The sequence below is a fragment of the Rhinoraja longicauda genome, chromosome 2, assembly GCF_053455715.1.
Source record: "Rhinoraja longicauda isolate Sanriku21f chromosome 2, sRhiLon1.1, whole genome shotgun sequence".
Lineage (NCBI taxonomy): Eukaryota > Metazoa > Chordata > Chondrichthyes > Rajiformes > Arhynchobatidae > Rhinoraja > Rhinoraja longicauda.
The window spans coordinates 93,849,296-93,864,884 of NC_135954.1; the positions used below are offsets into that span (position 1 = coordinate 93,849,296).

Sequence of the window (15,589 nt, forward strand, 5' to 3'; positions counted from 1 at the left end):
AAGAGGTAAGCAGACGGTAAAATGTAGAGAGCGAGTCAAGAGGAGTGAGAAAAATATCTTAAAGCCTGCTTTGGGAATTGAAGTGGAAAATTCCATGGCAAGCAGCTTATCCCCTCCATCCCTTCCAATCTTTTGGCTATTTGCTTGCCAATTCTGATTTACAGGGACCCGTTGCATATCTCCACGTCCAACAGCTCTTGCATTTATCTCCAAGGCCTCCATTTGTAACTGGCTTCTGGACTTCCTGACCTGACCGGCAGTTGGTCAGAATTGATCATAACAGTGCACATTGGCACAGTGGCGCAGCGGTAGAACTGCTGCCTTGCAGTGCCAGAGACCCAGGTTCAATCCTGACTACAGCTGTCTGCATGGATTTTGTACATTCTCCCCATGACCGCATGGGTTTTCCCCGGACGCACTGGCTTCCTCCCACATTCCAAAGGTGTACAGGTTTGAAGGTTAATTGGGTAGGACGGAACTGCAGATGCTGGTTTACACCAAAGATAGAGACAAAATGCTGGAGTAACTCAGCGGGACAGGCAACATCTATGGAGAGAAGGAATGGGTGACATCTCGGGACTGAATCAGGCCCGCGACCTGAAATGTCACCCATTCCTTCTCTCCAGAGATGCTGCCTGCCCTGCTGAGTTATTAGTCAATTGGCTTTGGTAAAGCTTGTACATTGTCCCTAGTGTGTAGAATAGGGCTAGTGTACAGGGATTGCTGGTTGGCGCTGGCTCAGTGGGCTGAAGGGAATGTTTCTGCGCTGTATCCCTAAACTAAATTAAACGTGGGTTTGCAGGCTTCTGTAAATTGCCCCTAGTGTGTAGGATGCAAAAGTGGGATAACATAGAACTAGTGTACAGTTGATCGATGGTCAGCGTAGACTCGGTGGGCCGAAGGGCATGTTTCTACACTGTATCACTTAAGCTCTAAACATTTCCTCCACCCTGACCCTCAACACTTGTGCCCTCAGGGTCGTGTGCCCAGTCCCCTGTTCTATGCCCTGTATACCCATGACTGGGTGGCCAAGTACAATGCCAACTCATTCTTCAAGCTCACCAATGATACCACTGTTGACGACTGGATAAACATAAATGATGAGATGATGTATAGGAAAAAAAGTTGGGAGCCTTGTGCCTTGATGTCAGACAAAAGAGTTCACTATGACCTAAGGAATCAAGGAGGAGAACACAATCCTACTATAGAGAAGGTCGCCAGTTTCAAGGTCCGAGGCATCCATATTACCAGCAACCTAACTTCGCCCTTTCACACTCATGCGCTGATCAAGAAAGTGCAATGCTTTTATTTTCTTAGGTTTCTGGGAACATTCGGTGTGTCCACAAGGATTATCTCTCACCTCTACAGATGCACTACAAAAGATATTGTGACAGGATGTTTCCAGTAACGAGTGTATCTACAACCAGAGGGCACAACCTCAGAATAAAAGGATGTACCTTCACAATAGAGATGAGGAGGAATTTCTTTAGGCAGAGAGTGGTGAATCTGTGGAATTCATTGCCACAAACAGCTGTGGAGGCAAAGACATTGGGTATTTTCAAGGTGGAAACTGATAGGTTGTTGATTAGGAAGGGCGTCAAAAGTTACGGGGAGAAGGCAAGAGACTGAGGTTGAGAGGGAAAAGTAGACCAGCCATTATTGAATGTCGAGCAGACTCGATGGGCGGAATGTTCTGATTCGGCTCCTACGTCTTATGGTTATCTCAGCCTGGTACGGCAATTGCCCTTCCCTTGACTGCCTGAATCTGCAGGGATCAGTGAACACTGTCCAGTTTATCCTCCATTCAGTCCATCAGGAAGACTGGAGGTATCGTCAAGGATGGCCATTCCCTTTTCTTCCTCCTGGGAGAAGGGACAGGAGGTTGAAAGTCCTGACATAAGACAAGAACAGTTTCTTTCCCACTGCTATCAGACTTATGACCCATTCACCTCATTCACGCCATCTTTCCAAGCCACATATTCTTAACTCCATCTCATCGTGTTATTCTGTTGTTGTCCTTATTTCTTTTGCATTACAATCTTGCATTCTGTTATTTTGCACCTGTCACTGTATTTATTGTTGTATATATCTTTACTCTTATGTATACTATTTACTCTGGGAGTTACATGTAGACAAGAAGTGTCATTGCACCCTGGTGTATATGACAATAAACTAACCTGAATCAGGTACAGTCTTAGAAGTTTTATAGACAAAGATAAAACAGAACCATCCACTTTGAAGAGGCAAGCTATGCCAGGTGGTCTACATACCTTGCATCTGGTGTTATGTTCACCAAAGGCTTGAATGTTTCTTGTAAATAAAGCTCTGAAGACAGAAAACAAAGCAATTGTCAGATCCACTGCAAAACATGTCATGGGTTTCAACAGCTTAAACAGTATGTGTTCATAAATATACGACCAGCACCTGCTCACAAGGAGCAATGCAGTGGAAATCAATCTTACAAAGTGCTGAAGGAAAATTTAGAGTGTTTTTCTTAGCTAATGTAACCCATTCAGTTCATATTTCAACAACAAATTTCACTTTACCCAAGTACACTTGACAATAAAGTATAATTGGATCATTATATATAGTTGATAAAAATGTCTAAGTTCTTATCCACATAAATCATTTCGGAAAATAAAAGTCCAGATCAGCTTATATGGAAATATGGAGTCATATAGCACGGAAACAGGCTCCCCAGCCCAACTTGTCCACACAGACCAAGATGCCCCTTCTACGCTAGTCCCAACTGCACACGTTTGGCCCATACCCTCTAAACCTTTCCTATCCATGTGTCTGTCCAAATATCTTTTAAACGATGTTACAGTATCTGCCTCAACTACCTCCTCTGGCAGCTCGTTCATATACCCACCACCTTCTGTGTAAAAATGTTGCCCCTCAAGTTCCTATTAAATCTTTCCCCTCACACCTTCACCTTATGTCCTCTGGTTCTTGATTTCCATACCTTGCGTTAAAAATTCTGTGCAATTCTGTTCATTCACTCTATCAATTCCCCACATGATTTTATACATCTCCATAAGATCACCCCTCAGCCTCCTGCACTCCAAGGAATAAAGTCCTGTTGAAAGATTGTAAAGCTGAATTTTTACTGATGTTTCCTTCTTTGCAGGAACTGGTTAACTTGTTGAGTACATCAGCAATTGGTGTTATTTAATTGAAGGAAATTTCAGTTCTTTGTAGGCGCATTGATGTACAACGGTAAAGACAATAAAATGTCCCGTAGAGTAGGACATCCTCCTCCAACCTCATCTATTGCATCCGCTGCTCTAGATGTCAACTTATTTACATCGGCGAAACCAAGCGCAGGCTCGTCGATCGCTTCGCTGAACACCTGCGCTCGGTCCGCATTAACAAAACTGATCTCCCAGTGGCCGAGCACTTCAACTCCCCCTCCCATTCCCAGTCTGACCTTTCTGTCATGGGCCTCCTCCAGTGCCATAGTGAGGCCCACCGGAAATTGGAGGAACAGCACCTCATATTTCGCCTGGGCAGTTTGCAGCCCAGTGATATGAACGTCGACTTCTCCAACTTTAGATAGTTCCTCTGTCCCTCCCTTCCCCTTCCCATATCTCCCTCTATTTTCCTGTCTCCACCTATATCCTTCCTTTGTCCCGCCCCCCTGACATCAGTCTGAAGAAGGGTCTCGACCCGAAACGTCACCCATTCCTTCTCTCCCGAGATGCTGCCTGACCTGCTGAGTTACTCCAGCATTTTTTGAATAAAATGTCCCGTGCTGTCCTGGAAGTTGCAGAGCAAAGTGATGCCATTCACAATGACTGAAAAATTACAGATAAGTAATGGATTCAAACCCAATTTCAAAACACCAAGGAAACGCCAAGATATTTCCTAACAAACAAACAAAATAGCAGCTAAAAACATTTTAAACAAAACAGCTACAATGGTTTTAACTTAGATGATCTTCATCAATGAGCAAAGTTGCAACTATCTGAAGAAGGGTCTCGACCTGAAACATCATCCATTCCTTCTCTCCAGAGATGCTGCTTGTTCCGCTTAGCTACTCCAGCATTTTGTGTCTATCTTCAGTATAAACCAGCATCTGCAGTTCCTTCCTACACATGAAAGTATCCTGGCTTCATCTTTCCTTTAGCTGGTGTACACCAGCTAACAATGATGTATGACTGTAGTCTGGTGTCCCTTAAAGTCATTCTATTTCTCATCCAGATTGACTCTGAAGTCTTGCTCTCTTCTATGCAATTTATTTTTGCTTCAAGAAAGTGGAAATGTGAATCAAGCCACTTTTAACTGCATGTACTGTATATATTGCCACTGTTAATATCAAACTCTGGCACCCATCAATATTATTTGAGGAAACAAATGCCCAATTACAGTACTTCTCCAGCAGGGAAAAAAAAGACAATGATCTGTGCAAAAGAAACTACTCAGAAATGGAAAGTATTTATTCTCAGAACCCATATGCAGAAAAAGGGTAGGTTTCAGAAGGATCATACAATGCCATTTAAAGCAATGCTATGCTGTTCTTCCAAGATAAAACAATGTTTTTACATTCAAACAAGTAACTAGAGTTTAACTACCCTGGCAAGGTCAGAGATTAACTGTTTACGACCTGCTGATTATAACCGAGGCCTTCCGTGCAAAGTGCAGTTGCTGAAGTTACTCAACAGTTATGAAGATTCCAGATTCTTTGTCAACAAAACAGAGTACAAATGTGAGTGAAATTCAAAAATGAGGAAAATGGCAAGTTTCTTTTAAACAGGGATAAGATAAACAGATCCACAAGTGAGTTTAGAAACAAGGAACTTTAGGACCGAGATGAGAAAGTTTTTTTTCACACAGAGAGTGGTGAATCTGTGGAATTCTCTGCCACAGAGGGTAGTTGAGGCCAGTTCATTGGCTATATTTAAGAGGGAGTTAGATGTGGCCCTTGTGGCTAAAGGGATCAGAGGGTATGGAGAGAAGGCAGGTACGGGATACTGAGTTGGATGATCAGCCATGATCATATTGAATGGCGGTGCAGGCTCGAAGGGCCGAATGGCCTACTCCTGCACCTATTTTCTATGTTTCTATGTTTCTATGAACTGCAGAAGCACAAAAGGGCACAAAGTGCTAGAACATAGAACAGTACATCACAGGAACGGGCCCTTCGGCCCACAATGTTTGTGCCGAACATGATGCCTAGCTGACCTGATCTCTTCTGCCTGAACATGATCCATGTCCCTCTATTTCCTGTATATCCATGTGCCTATCCAAAAGCCTCTTAAACGCTACTGTCATATCTGCCTCCACCACCATCCCTGGCAAGTTCTGACTGCCTTCCCTGTCCATGCCTCTCATAATTTTATATACTTTTATCAATTCTCCCCTCAATATCCAACGTTCCAGATAAAACAATCCATCTATCAAAACTCTCCCTGTAGCTGAAACCCTCTAATCCAGGAAGACTGAAGGGTCCCGACCAGAAATGTCACCTCTCCGACCTGACCTGAAACGTCACCTCTCCATGTTCTCCAGAGAATCTGCTTGACCTGCTGAATTACTCCAGCATTTTATGTCCTTTTTAGGTCCACAAATAATTTTGTTTGTATCTAATAGCTTCTTTACAATGCCACATAGAACAGTCGTGAAGACTGCACGTTACTAAATTTATCAATTAGCTTACAAAAATGTGTTTCTAAATTGTTCTGCAGCAGTCCCTATGGTTCACAGGTGAACTCTGCAAATGTTTGTCAGTCTGGACTGCCTTAAATTTCAGGCAGGCTAATAGCAGCACAGCAGCTGACTGCAATGACACCATTCTGCTTTAGTTAAACATTTTGTTCAAGATGGCCGCGCCGTTGTGTTTGGCTGCCTGCCACTGTATGTTTCTTTTTTTTTTTCCCTAATCAGATGTGCAGCACTTTGGTCAACGTGGGTTGTTTTTAAATGTGCTATACAAATAAAATTGACTTGACTTGACTTGACCCTGTGCTTGGGAAGATAAATCACTGAGAGATAGCGGAGTCAGGGGGTATGGGGAGAAGGCAGGAACGGGGTACTGATTGAGAATGATCAGCCATGATCACATTGAATGGTGGTGCTGGCTCGAAGGGCCGAATGGCCTACTCCTGCACCTATTGTCTATTGTCTATTATCACTGAGCTCGCTCAGCCATGAACAAAGACTCCTTCAGGTGCTGTATCGTTTAAGCTGAATGGAAGGCAAAAATAAATTATTCCATTCTTACCTCGCCATGATTCAATCTTGTGCTCCTCCAGCTCATAGATTTGTACCTACAATGGAAATATAAATCATAATCTATTCCTAAAATATGCCCAAAGGTTCCAGTCAACTTTGCAACAGCATGCTCTTAAATTTAGCAGAACATGTATAAAAATGGTCACTGTCACTGTAGGACAATGGAACAGACTGATCAAGCAAACAGAAGTGACCTTTCCAATCTGGCAATCACCCGAATTTCAGCAGTCACCAGTGAAGGGACAACTTTTTTCAGTTTAAAGATACAGCAGGCAAACTGGCCCTTCAGCCCACTGAGTTCACACCGACCAATAACCACCGGTTCACACCAGTTCCATGTTATCCCACTGTCGCATCCACTCCCTACAAACTGGGAACAATTTTACAGAGGCCAATTAACCTACACGCCCGCACGTCTTTGGGATGTGGGAGGAAACCAGAGCACCCAGAGGAAACCCACGTGGTCACAGGGAAAACCTGTAAACTCTACACAGACAGCACCCATGGTCAGGGTCGAACCTGGGTCCCTAGCACTGTGTGGCAGCAGCTTTACCAGCTGCGTCACCGTGACGCCCATAGAATTACCAAACTTATGGGGGAAAAAATTCTATGAGGCTGATGAACAAAATCCTATGCATGTTGCCACATAATTTGGCATATTTCACAGATGCTATTCAATGTCCAGTAATTGGATGGGCAGATCATTCAATCACATTGCGACTTCTCACACAACCGACAACACAATTCATAGTTAATCATTCGTCAAATTAAAGATCAGGACATGCAAATGAAACCAAGAAAGGAACTGAGATTTTATTAATTTTTTAGGGAATAGGATTCCACACCAGACAGCTTCTCTGTATGCAGGTTAACTTACTTCCATTAAATATGGTGATTCTGAGTAAGCTGTTGAAGTCAATGTGGGATCCACAGACTCTGCCACAGCAGAACAGGTGGTGCTAAATGGGGCAGGAGGGTGGTCGATCGGCATAGACACACGAGACTGCAGATGCTGGAAACTTGAGCAAAAAAAACCACTCTGGAAGAACTCAGTGGGTCAGGCAGCAGATGTGGAGGGAAATGTTTCATTGTTCCAGGTCAGGACCCTTCTTCAGACTGACTCTATCCAAGACTGCAAGAAATTGCAGAGAGTTGTGGATGTTGCCCAGACCATCACACAAACCAACCTCCCTTCCATTGACTCCCTCTATATTCCACGCTGCCTTGGCAAGGCCACCAGCATAATCAAGGACCAGCCTCACCCCAGTGACTCCCTCTTCTTCCCTCTCCCATCAGGCAAGAGGTACAGAAATTTGAAAATGCATACCAGATTCAGGGACAGTTTCTTCCCAGCTGTTATCAGGCAACTGAACCATCCTCTCATCGGCTAGAGTGAGGTTCTTACCTCCCATCTACCTCATTGAAGACCATTGAACTATCTTCAATCAGACTTTATCTCGCACTAAATATTGTACCCTTTATCATTTATCTGTACACTGTGGATGGCTTGATTGTAATCATGTATAGTCTTTTGTTTGCCTGGGTAGCACACAACAGCTTTTCACTGTAGCTCGGTACACGTGACAATAATGAACTAAACTGAACTAGACACGGAGTAGAGGGAGACAGATGGCAGAAAGATGTGGGGAAAGGGTGGGGCAAGAGCTGGCAAACAATAGGTGGATGCAGTGAGGAGTGGTTAATTGGCAGGCGAGTCGGATGGATGACAAGAAGGATAGAGGCAGAAACTGCAGCTGGAGTCGGTATAGTTTAGTTTAGTTGAGAGATACAGAGGAGAAACAAGGAGTTCGGGCTGACCAGCAATCCCCGCACAATAACATTATCCTACACACGGGACAATTTACAATTTTACCAAGCCAATTAACCTACAAACCTGTACTCCCATGGTCCGCTTTCACAGGGGGCCGTGCATGCTCTTGACAAGACACAAGGTTCATAGTGCAATCCCAATCGCTCCTCCTCCAGTTGCAGTAGTCATGGATCATGGAATTTCATGATTCGGTGTGGGAATGTTGCACTTTTCAAGGAAGCTTCAAGAACATTCTTACATTGTTCTCTCTGGTAGTCTCTGGAGCAGTCTTTGTGGAGTTTGTAGATTCTTCCTGTGACTGTGTGGGATTCCCTAGCCACTCCAGTTCCCTTGTTTGTCCCAAAGACGTGTTGGCGGAGTGATTGGCCATTGTAAACTATCCGTTAGTGTAGGTAAAATCAAAGGGGAAGTCGTTTGTCATGTGAGAGCGAATAATTTGCATTGTTATGAGGGAAAAAGGAGCTGATTGACTTTGTGGCACAGCAGTAGAGTTGCTGCTTTATAGCACCAGAGACCCGGGTTGGTTCGACCCTGACTACTGTATGTATGGAGTTTGAATGTTCTCCCTGTGACCTTGTGGGGTTTTTCCTGGTGTTCCGGTTTCCTCCCACATTCCAAAGACGTGCAGGTTTAGCGGTTAATTGACTTCTGTAAATCGTCCCTAGTGTGTAGGATGGAACTAATGTACGCGTGATCGTTGGTCGCCATGGACTCAGTAGGCCAAAAGGCCTGTTTTCATGCTGTCTCTAAACAATACTAAACTCAGTTGGGAAGCTGGCATGGATCTGATGGGCTGAATAGCTTCTTGTGTCATAATAAATTATTAACTTGCACGGCTTGCAAGTCACTCACTTTTCATTTTAAATTTTATACATCAAAATAAACAGCAGCCTGACCAGCATTACTGACCCCAGCTTCTCAGTTCCAATCATTACGTAGCCAAGGACACCCGGAGCTAATAACCAAGTGTTGACTCACAAAACAAAATATTTTGCAATTGCAGTTCCTTTTGCAACTCAACCGTCCAGTGTAAACTGCCCCTTGTGTACGCGAGTTGTGGACGCCAGGAGGTGGCCTGCCTTTGGACTTGGGAGATACAGCGCGGAAACAGGCCCTTTTGTCCACCGAGTCCGCGCCGACCAGCGATCCCCCATATGCTAGCACTATCTTACACACTAGGGACAATTTTTACAATTTACAAAAGCCAATTAGTCTACAAATCTGTACGTCTTGCACACTGTATCTTTAAATTCTAAAGAAGGTCACTTAAATTACGACACTGACACAATGATAAGCGACAGCTGTATCACAAATTTCTGTGACTTTATGATTAGTATTGTTATTCCTGTTTCTCTGTTACTGTCATAGTCTGCCTGGTCACATCATACTTCGTAATGTAGAATTGCCTGGTTTATACCAAAGATAAGACACAGTGCTGGAGGAACTCAACGGGTCAGGCAGCATCTCTGCAGGAAAAAGATAGGTGACGTTTCGGGTCGGGACCCTTCTTCAGACTGAAAGGAGGGGGCAGAGGTGAAGAGCTGGATTCGAAAATAGACCAGGACCAATCAGGGCTGGCCACAAATGACCTCAGGGAGGGCGGTGCCCTGGTAGGCCCACCATTGATCCAATCTCAAGAGCGATACAATGTGGAGAACTGTGGAACTGGTTAAACGACTGGGGTGGAGAAAGGGGGCAAGTGGGGAGGGAAGTGTTAGTAAAAGTTACTTAAAATGAGTGAATACCATGTTCATACCATTTCTCGCCTCCAACTCTTCACCGCACCCCACCCCTTACTTTCAGTCTGAAGATGGGTCCCATCTGAAACGTCACCTATTCCTTTTCTCCAGAGATGCTGCCTGACCCGCTGGGTTACTCCAGCATTTTGTGGCTATCTTTTTCCAAACATGCTGCTTGACAGGTTGAGTTATTTCAGTAGTTCTGTTTTTGTTCCAAATTCCAGCAACCACAGTTTTGTTTGTTTCCCTGGAGAATGTGGACTATTTCCCATAACTCTGGAGTCATCTCTCAACAAAGACAGACATTAATAGTGAAATCCACCAGTGCTTTTACAACTGCAGCTAAGTTTTTGGCCAAGCAAGGAAGAAGGTACTTCAAAATCAAGGCCTCAAATGTCACAAACCTTGCGCACACATTTCTCCCACCATCCCAGTCTTTTCCCTTCCTTCCTGTGCCTATTGCCCACCCCTCCTGTACCCAAATCCCCCATTTCTCTTTTATCCATGCTCTTTCATCCTCTTCTCCTATCCCCCCCCCGCCCATCCTGTCCCCTTCCACCCGTATCCCTTCCCCGGGTGTTACATTTTACTCATTTTATTTTCTTTGCTGCACTCCTTCCATCTGTCTTCAGGTAGGAAGACTACACTAATGCACAATATTTCAGATGCATCTCACCAGAGTGCCATCTAATTGGAGCAATGCATCTCCACCCCCTCCACTGAAAATTGCCTTGTGATAAAGGCCAATGTACTGTTTGTTTTCCTAATTGCTCAGCGTACCTGTGCCCTGACCTTCGGTCGTTTGTGGTCAAGGACACCGAGCTCTCTCCGAATACCAACACTTGCCCTGCTTACTCCTCTATCAAGCACCTTGATGCCTAACACTAGAACAAAAGCTCAATGTATAAGCAAGTAGCAAGTTATTATGGAGGGTGAATTAATTAAATGGCTCCCAATGGTTGTTTTCTCCCCACTGGTGTTATTGCACGGTCAGTTCCAATGAGGAAAGGGATGGAAACTTCATTCAGGCATCCTCAGAGAACACTAATAAACCGTGATTGTACTTTCTCATGCAACGCATTGATTCTCGCTCTCAAAAAATTAATGCTGACAATTGAGAGTACTCACCATGGGTGACTTGTAGTATCTATGTAGTATGTTTATGAAGTCTGTTATGGTTAACATTCCTTGGGAAAAAGATAAAGAAATATTATTACTTCAGTTTGCAGGATGTTTAGGTTAGTTTAGTTTAGAGATACAGTGCGGAAACAGGCCCTTTAACCCACCAAGTCCACACTGACTAGCAATCCCCATACACTAGCACTATACCTACACACTAGGAACAATTTGCAATTCTTACCGAGGCCATTTAACTTACAAACCCGCACGTCTTTGGAATGTGGAAGGGAAATGGAGCTCCGGGAGAAAACCCACACGGGTCCTAGTGAGAATGTACAAACAGACAGCACCCGCAGTCAGGATCGAACCGGTTCTGTGGCGCTGTGAGGCAGCAACTCTACCGCTGCGTCACCATGCTGCCCTGGGCATGACTGAAACCTGCTGGCTGGACAGGGAAAGGGAGGGGTGGGGGGGATCGATGAGATCCGCCAATGATTAAACACACAAAAGAGTGATTTGGCAAGTTGGAGAACTGTGTCACTCGGCAACCAAGCCATCGTTGAGTTGGCATTAAAGCCATCATCAACAAAGCCAAAGACTGGTTTAAAATAAAGCACAGTACAAAAGGTACAAGGTAAAGTCGCACTGCATGTATTTTCAGACCGTGACTTGGCCAGGTAGACCACATCAGTCCCCATATTTCCAGGTACTATGCAGCCTTCCTTTAATTACTGAACCCAGCGACAATATATGTTCACAATTTTGCCCTGTCGAGTCCTCTTGCAGCATCGGATTAATATTCATTCTCAGCCTGGGAGCTTTCAATTTCTCAAACCGCTTTGAATGCCTTGAAGAAAAATAGAGTCTTGAACAGAATAGCAGGCACCACTTGGCACCAGGGTCACTAAGGTTGTGGGAAGAAAGCTGTGCTTTTTGTAAGCCAATCTAGCACGGTATTCAGTTGATAATATACTGTTACTTCAGCACTGTTATTTTTAGGCTCAAATGACATAGTTTGTCGTTGCCACTCGTTCCTCTTGCATTCATATCACTCCAGCAGGCAACTCTACAAATGTCAGTGGGAGGTATTCAGAGCAGCACAGGAGCTGTGAGACATAGAACATAGAACAGTACAGCACAAGAACAGGCCCTTCGGCCAACAATGTCTGTGTTGAACACGATGCCAAGATCATCTCTTATCGACCTGCATAAAATCCATATCCCTCCATTTCCATGCACCTATCCAAAAACCTCTTAAGTGCTACGATTGCATCTGGCTCCACCACCACCCTCGGCAGTGAGTTTCAGGCATTCAATACCCTGTGTTGAAACGTTGCCCCTCTTACCTTAAATGCTATGCCCTTTCATTTCCTCCCACACCTCAAAAAGTAACATTATTTGTTTCCAGCAAGTCCCCCAGATTACAACGGGGTAGAGCTTCTGATTTCTCTAATTTCAAGTATCGCCTGCACTCCCTCTCTCTCCGACCCTCCCCCACCCTAGTCGACCTGCAAGTTCCACTGTTTGCATCCACAGATCCCTGTGTTATCATCTCTTCCACAGTCAACAACGGATCATTGTGGGCTCCATCTATCCTTGGTCACCGGTACTGGCTCTGATATGTTCTGAATATTTTCATACCTCTAGTTTCCCACTACCCCCCCCCCCCCCCCCCCCCCACTCTCAGTCTGAAGAGTTTCACCTATTCGGCACCTACAAATCGTGATCTATTCCTTTTCTCCAGAGATGCTGCCTGACCCGCTGATTTACTCCAGCATTTTGTGTCTATCTTCGGTGTAAACCGGCATCTGCAGTTTCTTCCTACACAACTTCTGAGAACTGCTCGTAAGCAAAATGTTAATAAGTCGGAAATGGACAGAAGTGGTGTGATGGGGAGAGCAGCTGCCAGCTAGCCTCACTGATCCGGTGAGTCAGCGAGTCTCTTCAACACTCCCAGCTCTGCAGCGGCTCCCACTATTATTGCAGCTCGGAGGCTGGGTGGGAAGAGAAGTCAGATGGAAACGCCTCATTCCCACCCAGCAGAAGATGCCTGCAGCATTTGGCAAATCCATTACAATCCGTCCCTTGGCCTCCCAAAGACTCGCTCTTATGTACAGGGTGCATAAGTCGGGCGTTCATAACCCAGGGAGGACATGTAAATTAGTCCAGCAGGACAGCGCTGCGGTAGAGTTGCTGCCTTACTGCACCAGGGACCTGGGCTCAATCTTGACTACGGGTGATGTTTGTGGGTTTTCTCCAGGTGCTCTGGTTTTCTCCCACATTCCAAAGACCTGTAGGTTTGTAGGTTAATTGGCTTCGGTAAAATTGTAAATTGTCCCATGTGTAGGATAGTTCTAGTGCATCGCGGTGATCGCTGGTTGGCACAGACTCGGTGGGCTGAAGGGCCTGTTTCGGCACTGCATCTCTAACCTAAACCAGTCCTTGTGGGAGAAGTCGTGGGGAGGTAATTAATATGTTGAAAGAATAGGATACAAAGAAATAAGTGGAGCAATAGGATTACTCCAAGAGCTGGCACTCGATGGGGCAATGTCGCCTCCATCTCTGGAATAATATGAAACATATATTCTCAAGGGATCACAGGGGCACTTAGTGCGAAATCCACTCTAGTTGTTTGCAAATAATGATTATCATCGGTCCTGAAGCCTGTAGCTTGCTGCTGTGATCAATTTTGGACGGAACTCGATTCCAGTTAGCTTCAGCCGTGGTGCAAGCAGGAAGATCAATCTAACTGATTGATGGGAAAGGAAGTGTTGTCCCAGTTGCAGCTCGAGGTGCAATGAAAATTTCCCAACACCACAGAGGCAGGAGGAGGAAATACACAGAAAATACAAATTTAGTTTAGTTTAGAGATACAGCCTGGAAACAGGCCCTTCGGCTCACTGAGTCCGTGCCGAACAGCGATCACGCATACACAAGTTCTATCCTACACACTAGGGACTAATTTACAGAAGCCAATTAACCTACAAACCTGCTCGTCATTGAAACAGGAGCACCCAGAGAAAACCCACACGATCACAGGGAGAACGTAAAAAACTCCATACAGACAGCACCCGTAGTCAGGATCGAACCCGGGCCTCTGGCGTTGAAAGGCAGCAACTCTACGGCTGAGTCACTGTGCCGCCCAGAGTAGATCCAAAAGCTTTGAATTGAAAGATACATATATTAAAAAGCAATATATCTTTCCACATATGCTGCCTAACTGGTTGAATGCTTCTCGTATTTTGTTTTATTTCAACGTACCCAGTGTGAGATTTGACAATATATACTTCACTGAATGATATTCAGGCCTCCAGCAATCAAACTATCTTTATAAATAGATACTGGTATTTTCTTTTCACACCATGCAAACTGTACAGCAAGGGTGATATACAGTAATGGTGCCACAGATATCTTAATTAACCTTGGAAACGTCCACTCGAATCTAAAGGCAAATGCAATCAGAGAGATTCAGGGTCAGACAAGTTGATAATATGTACAAATCTGTGAATAGTTGGAAGCTGACTGGAAATCAACTAAAACAAAAAGATAATCAAGAAAGCCAATACAAAAGCAGAAATGCTGGAAGAACTCAGCCAGTGAAGCAGCATCGGTGTAAAGAAAAAATGGTCAACATTTCACGTTGGTGACCTTTCCTCATAAAAGGGACTAGGTTAATTCCCGGAATGGTGGGACTGTCATATGTTGAAAGACTGGAGCGACTAGGCTTGTATACACTGGAATTTAGTAGGATGAGAGGGGATCTTATCAAAACGTATAAGATTATTAAGGGGTTGGACACGTTGGAGGCAGGAAATATGTTCCCAATGTTGGGGGAGTCCAGAACAAGGGGCCACAGTTTAAGAATAAGGGGTAGGCCATTTAGAACGGAGATGAGGAAGAACTTTTTCAGTCAGAGAGTGGTGAAGGTGTGGAATTCTCTGCCTCAGAAGGCAGTGGAGGCCAGTTCGTTGGATGCTTTCAAGAGAGAGCTGGATAGAGCTCTTAAGGATAGCGGAGTGAGGGGGTATGGGGAGAAGGCAGGAACGGGGTACTGATTGAGAGTGATCAGCCATGATCGCATTGAATGGCGGTGCTGGCTCGAAGGGCTGAATGGCCTACTCCTGCACCTATTGTCTATTGTCTATAGGATGGTAGGTTAATTTGGCTTCTGTAAATTGTCCCTAGTGTGTAGGATAGGGGATAACTGGTCAGCACAGACTCGGTGGGACAAAGGGCCTGCTTCCTTGTTGTAGCTCTAAACTAAACAAATACACTGATCCATTCATAAGTTCATAAGTGATAGGAGCAGAATTAGGACATTCTGCCCATCAGGTTTACTCCGCCATTCAATCATGGCTGATCTATCTCTCCCACCTAACCGCATTCTCCTGCCTTCTCCCCATAACCCCTGACACCCATACTAATCTATAATCTCTTTAAGACCACTACAGAAAAATCGAGTTAACAGTAGTGAGGATAGTTGCTCACTAGTGTGGTCAGAGGCACCAAACCAAAATAGTTGGAGTGACATTTCGACAAAAAAACACACTGCACACATGCAGTAATGTTTCTGAAAATCACTGCTCATATTAATCAAATCAAAGTTCCTTGGGAAAGGTGAACAAATTTACCCCTTATCCTGTATCTGTAATAACTGATTGTCTCA

At 44.6% G+C, this 15,589-nt stretch overlaps 1 protein-coding gene across 11 annotated transcripts in view; it reads right to left on the reverse strand.

Moving 5' to 3' along the window:
* Window positions 1–15,589, reverse strand: part of LOC144607619 (5'-AMP-activated protein kinase subunit gamma-2) — a 340,164-nt gene that overhangs the window by 21,328 nt on the left and 303,247 nt on the right. For all 11 annotated transcript variants that reach the window (XM_078424584.1, XM_078424612.1, XM_078424629.1 and 8 more), the window contains 3 exons: window positions 10,933–10,991; window positions 6,224–6,269; window positions 2,271–2,325 (listed from right to left, as the gene is read on the reverse strand). In XM_078424584.1, coding sequence (XP_078280710.1) covers window positions 2,271–2,325; window positions 6,224–6,269; window positions 10,933–10,991 — 160 coding nt within the window. The remainder of the gene's footprint in view (window positions 1–2,270; window positions 2,326–6,223; window positions 6,270–10,932; window positions 10,992–15,589) is intronic.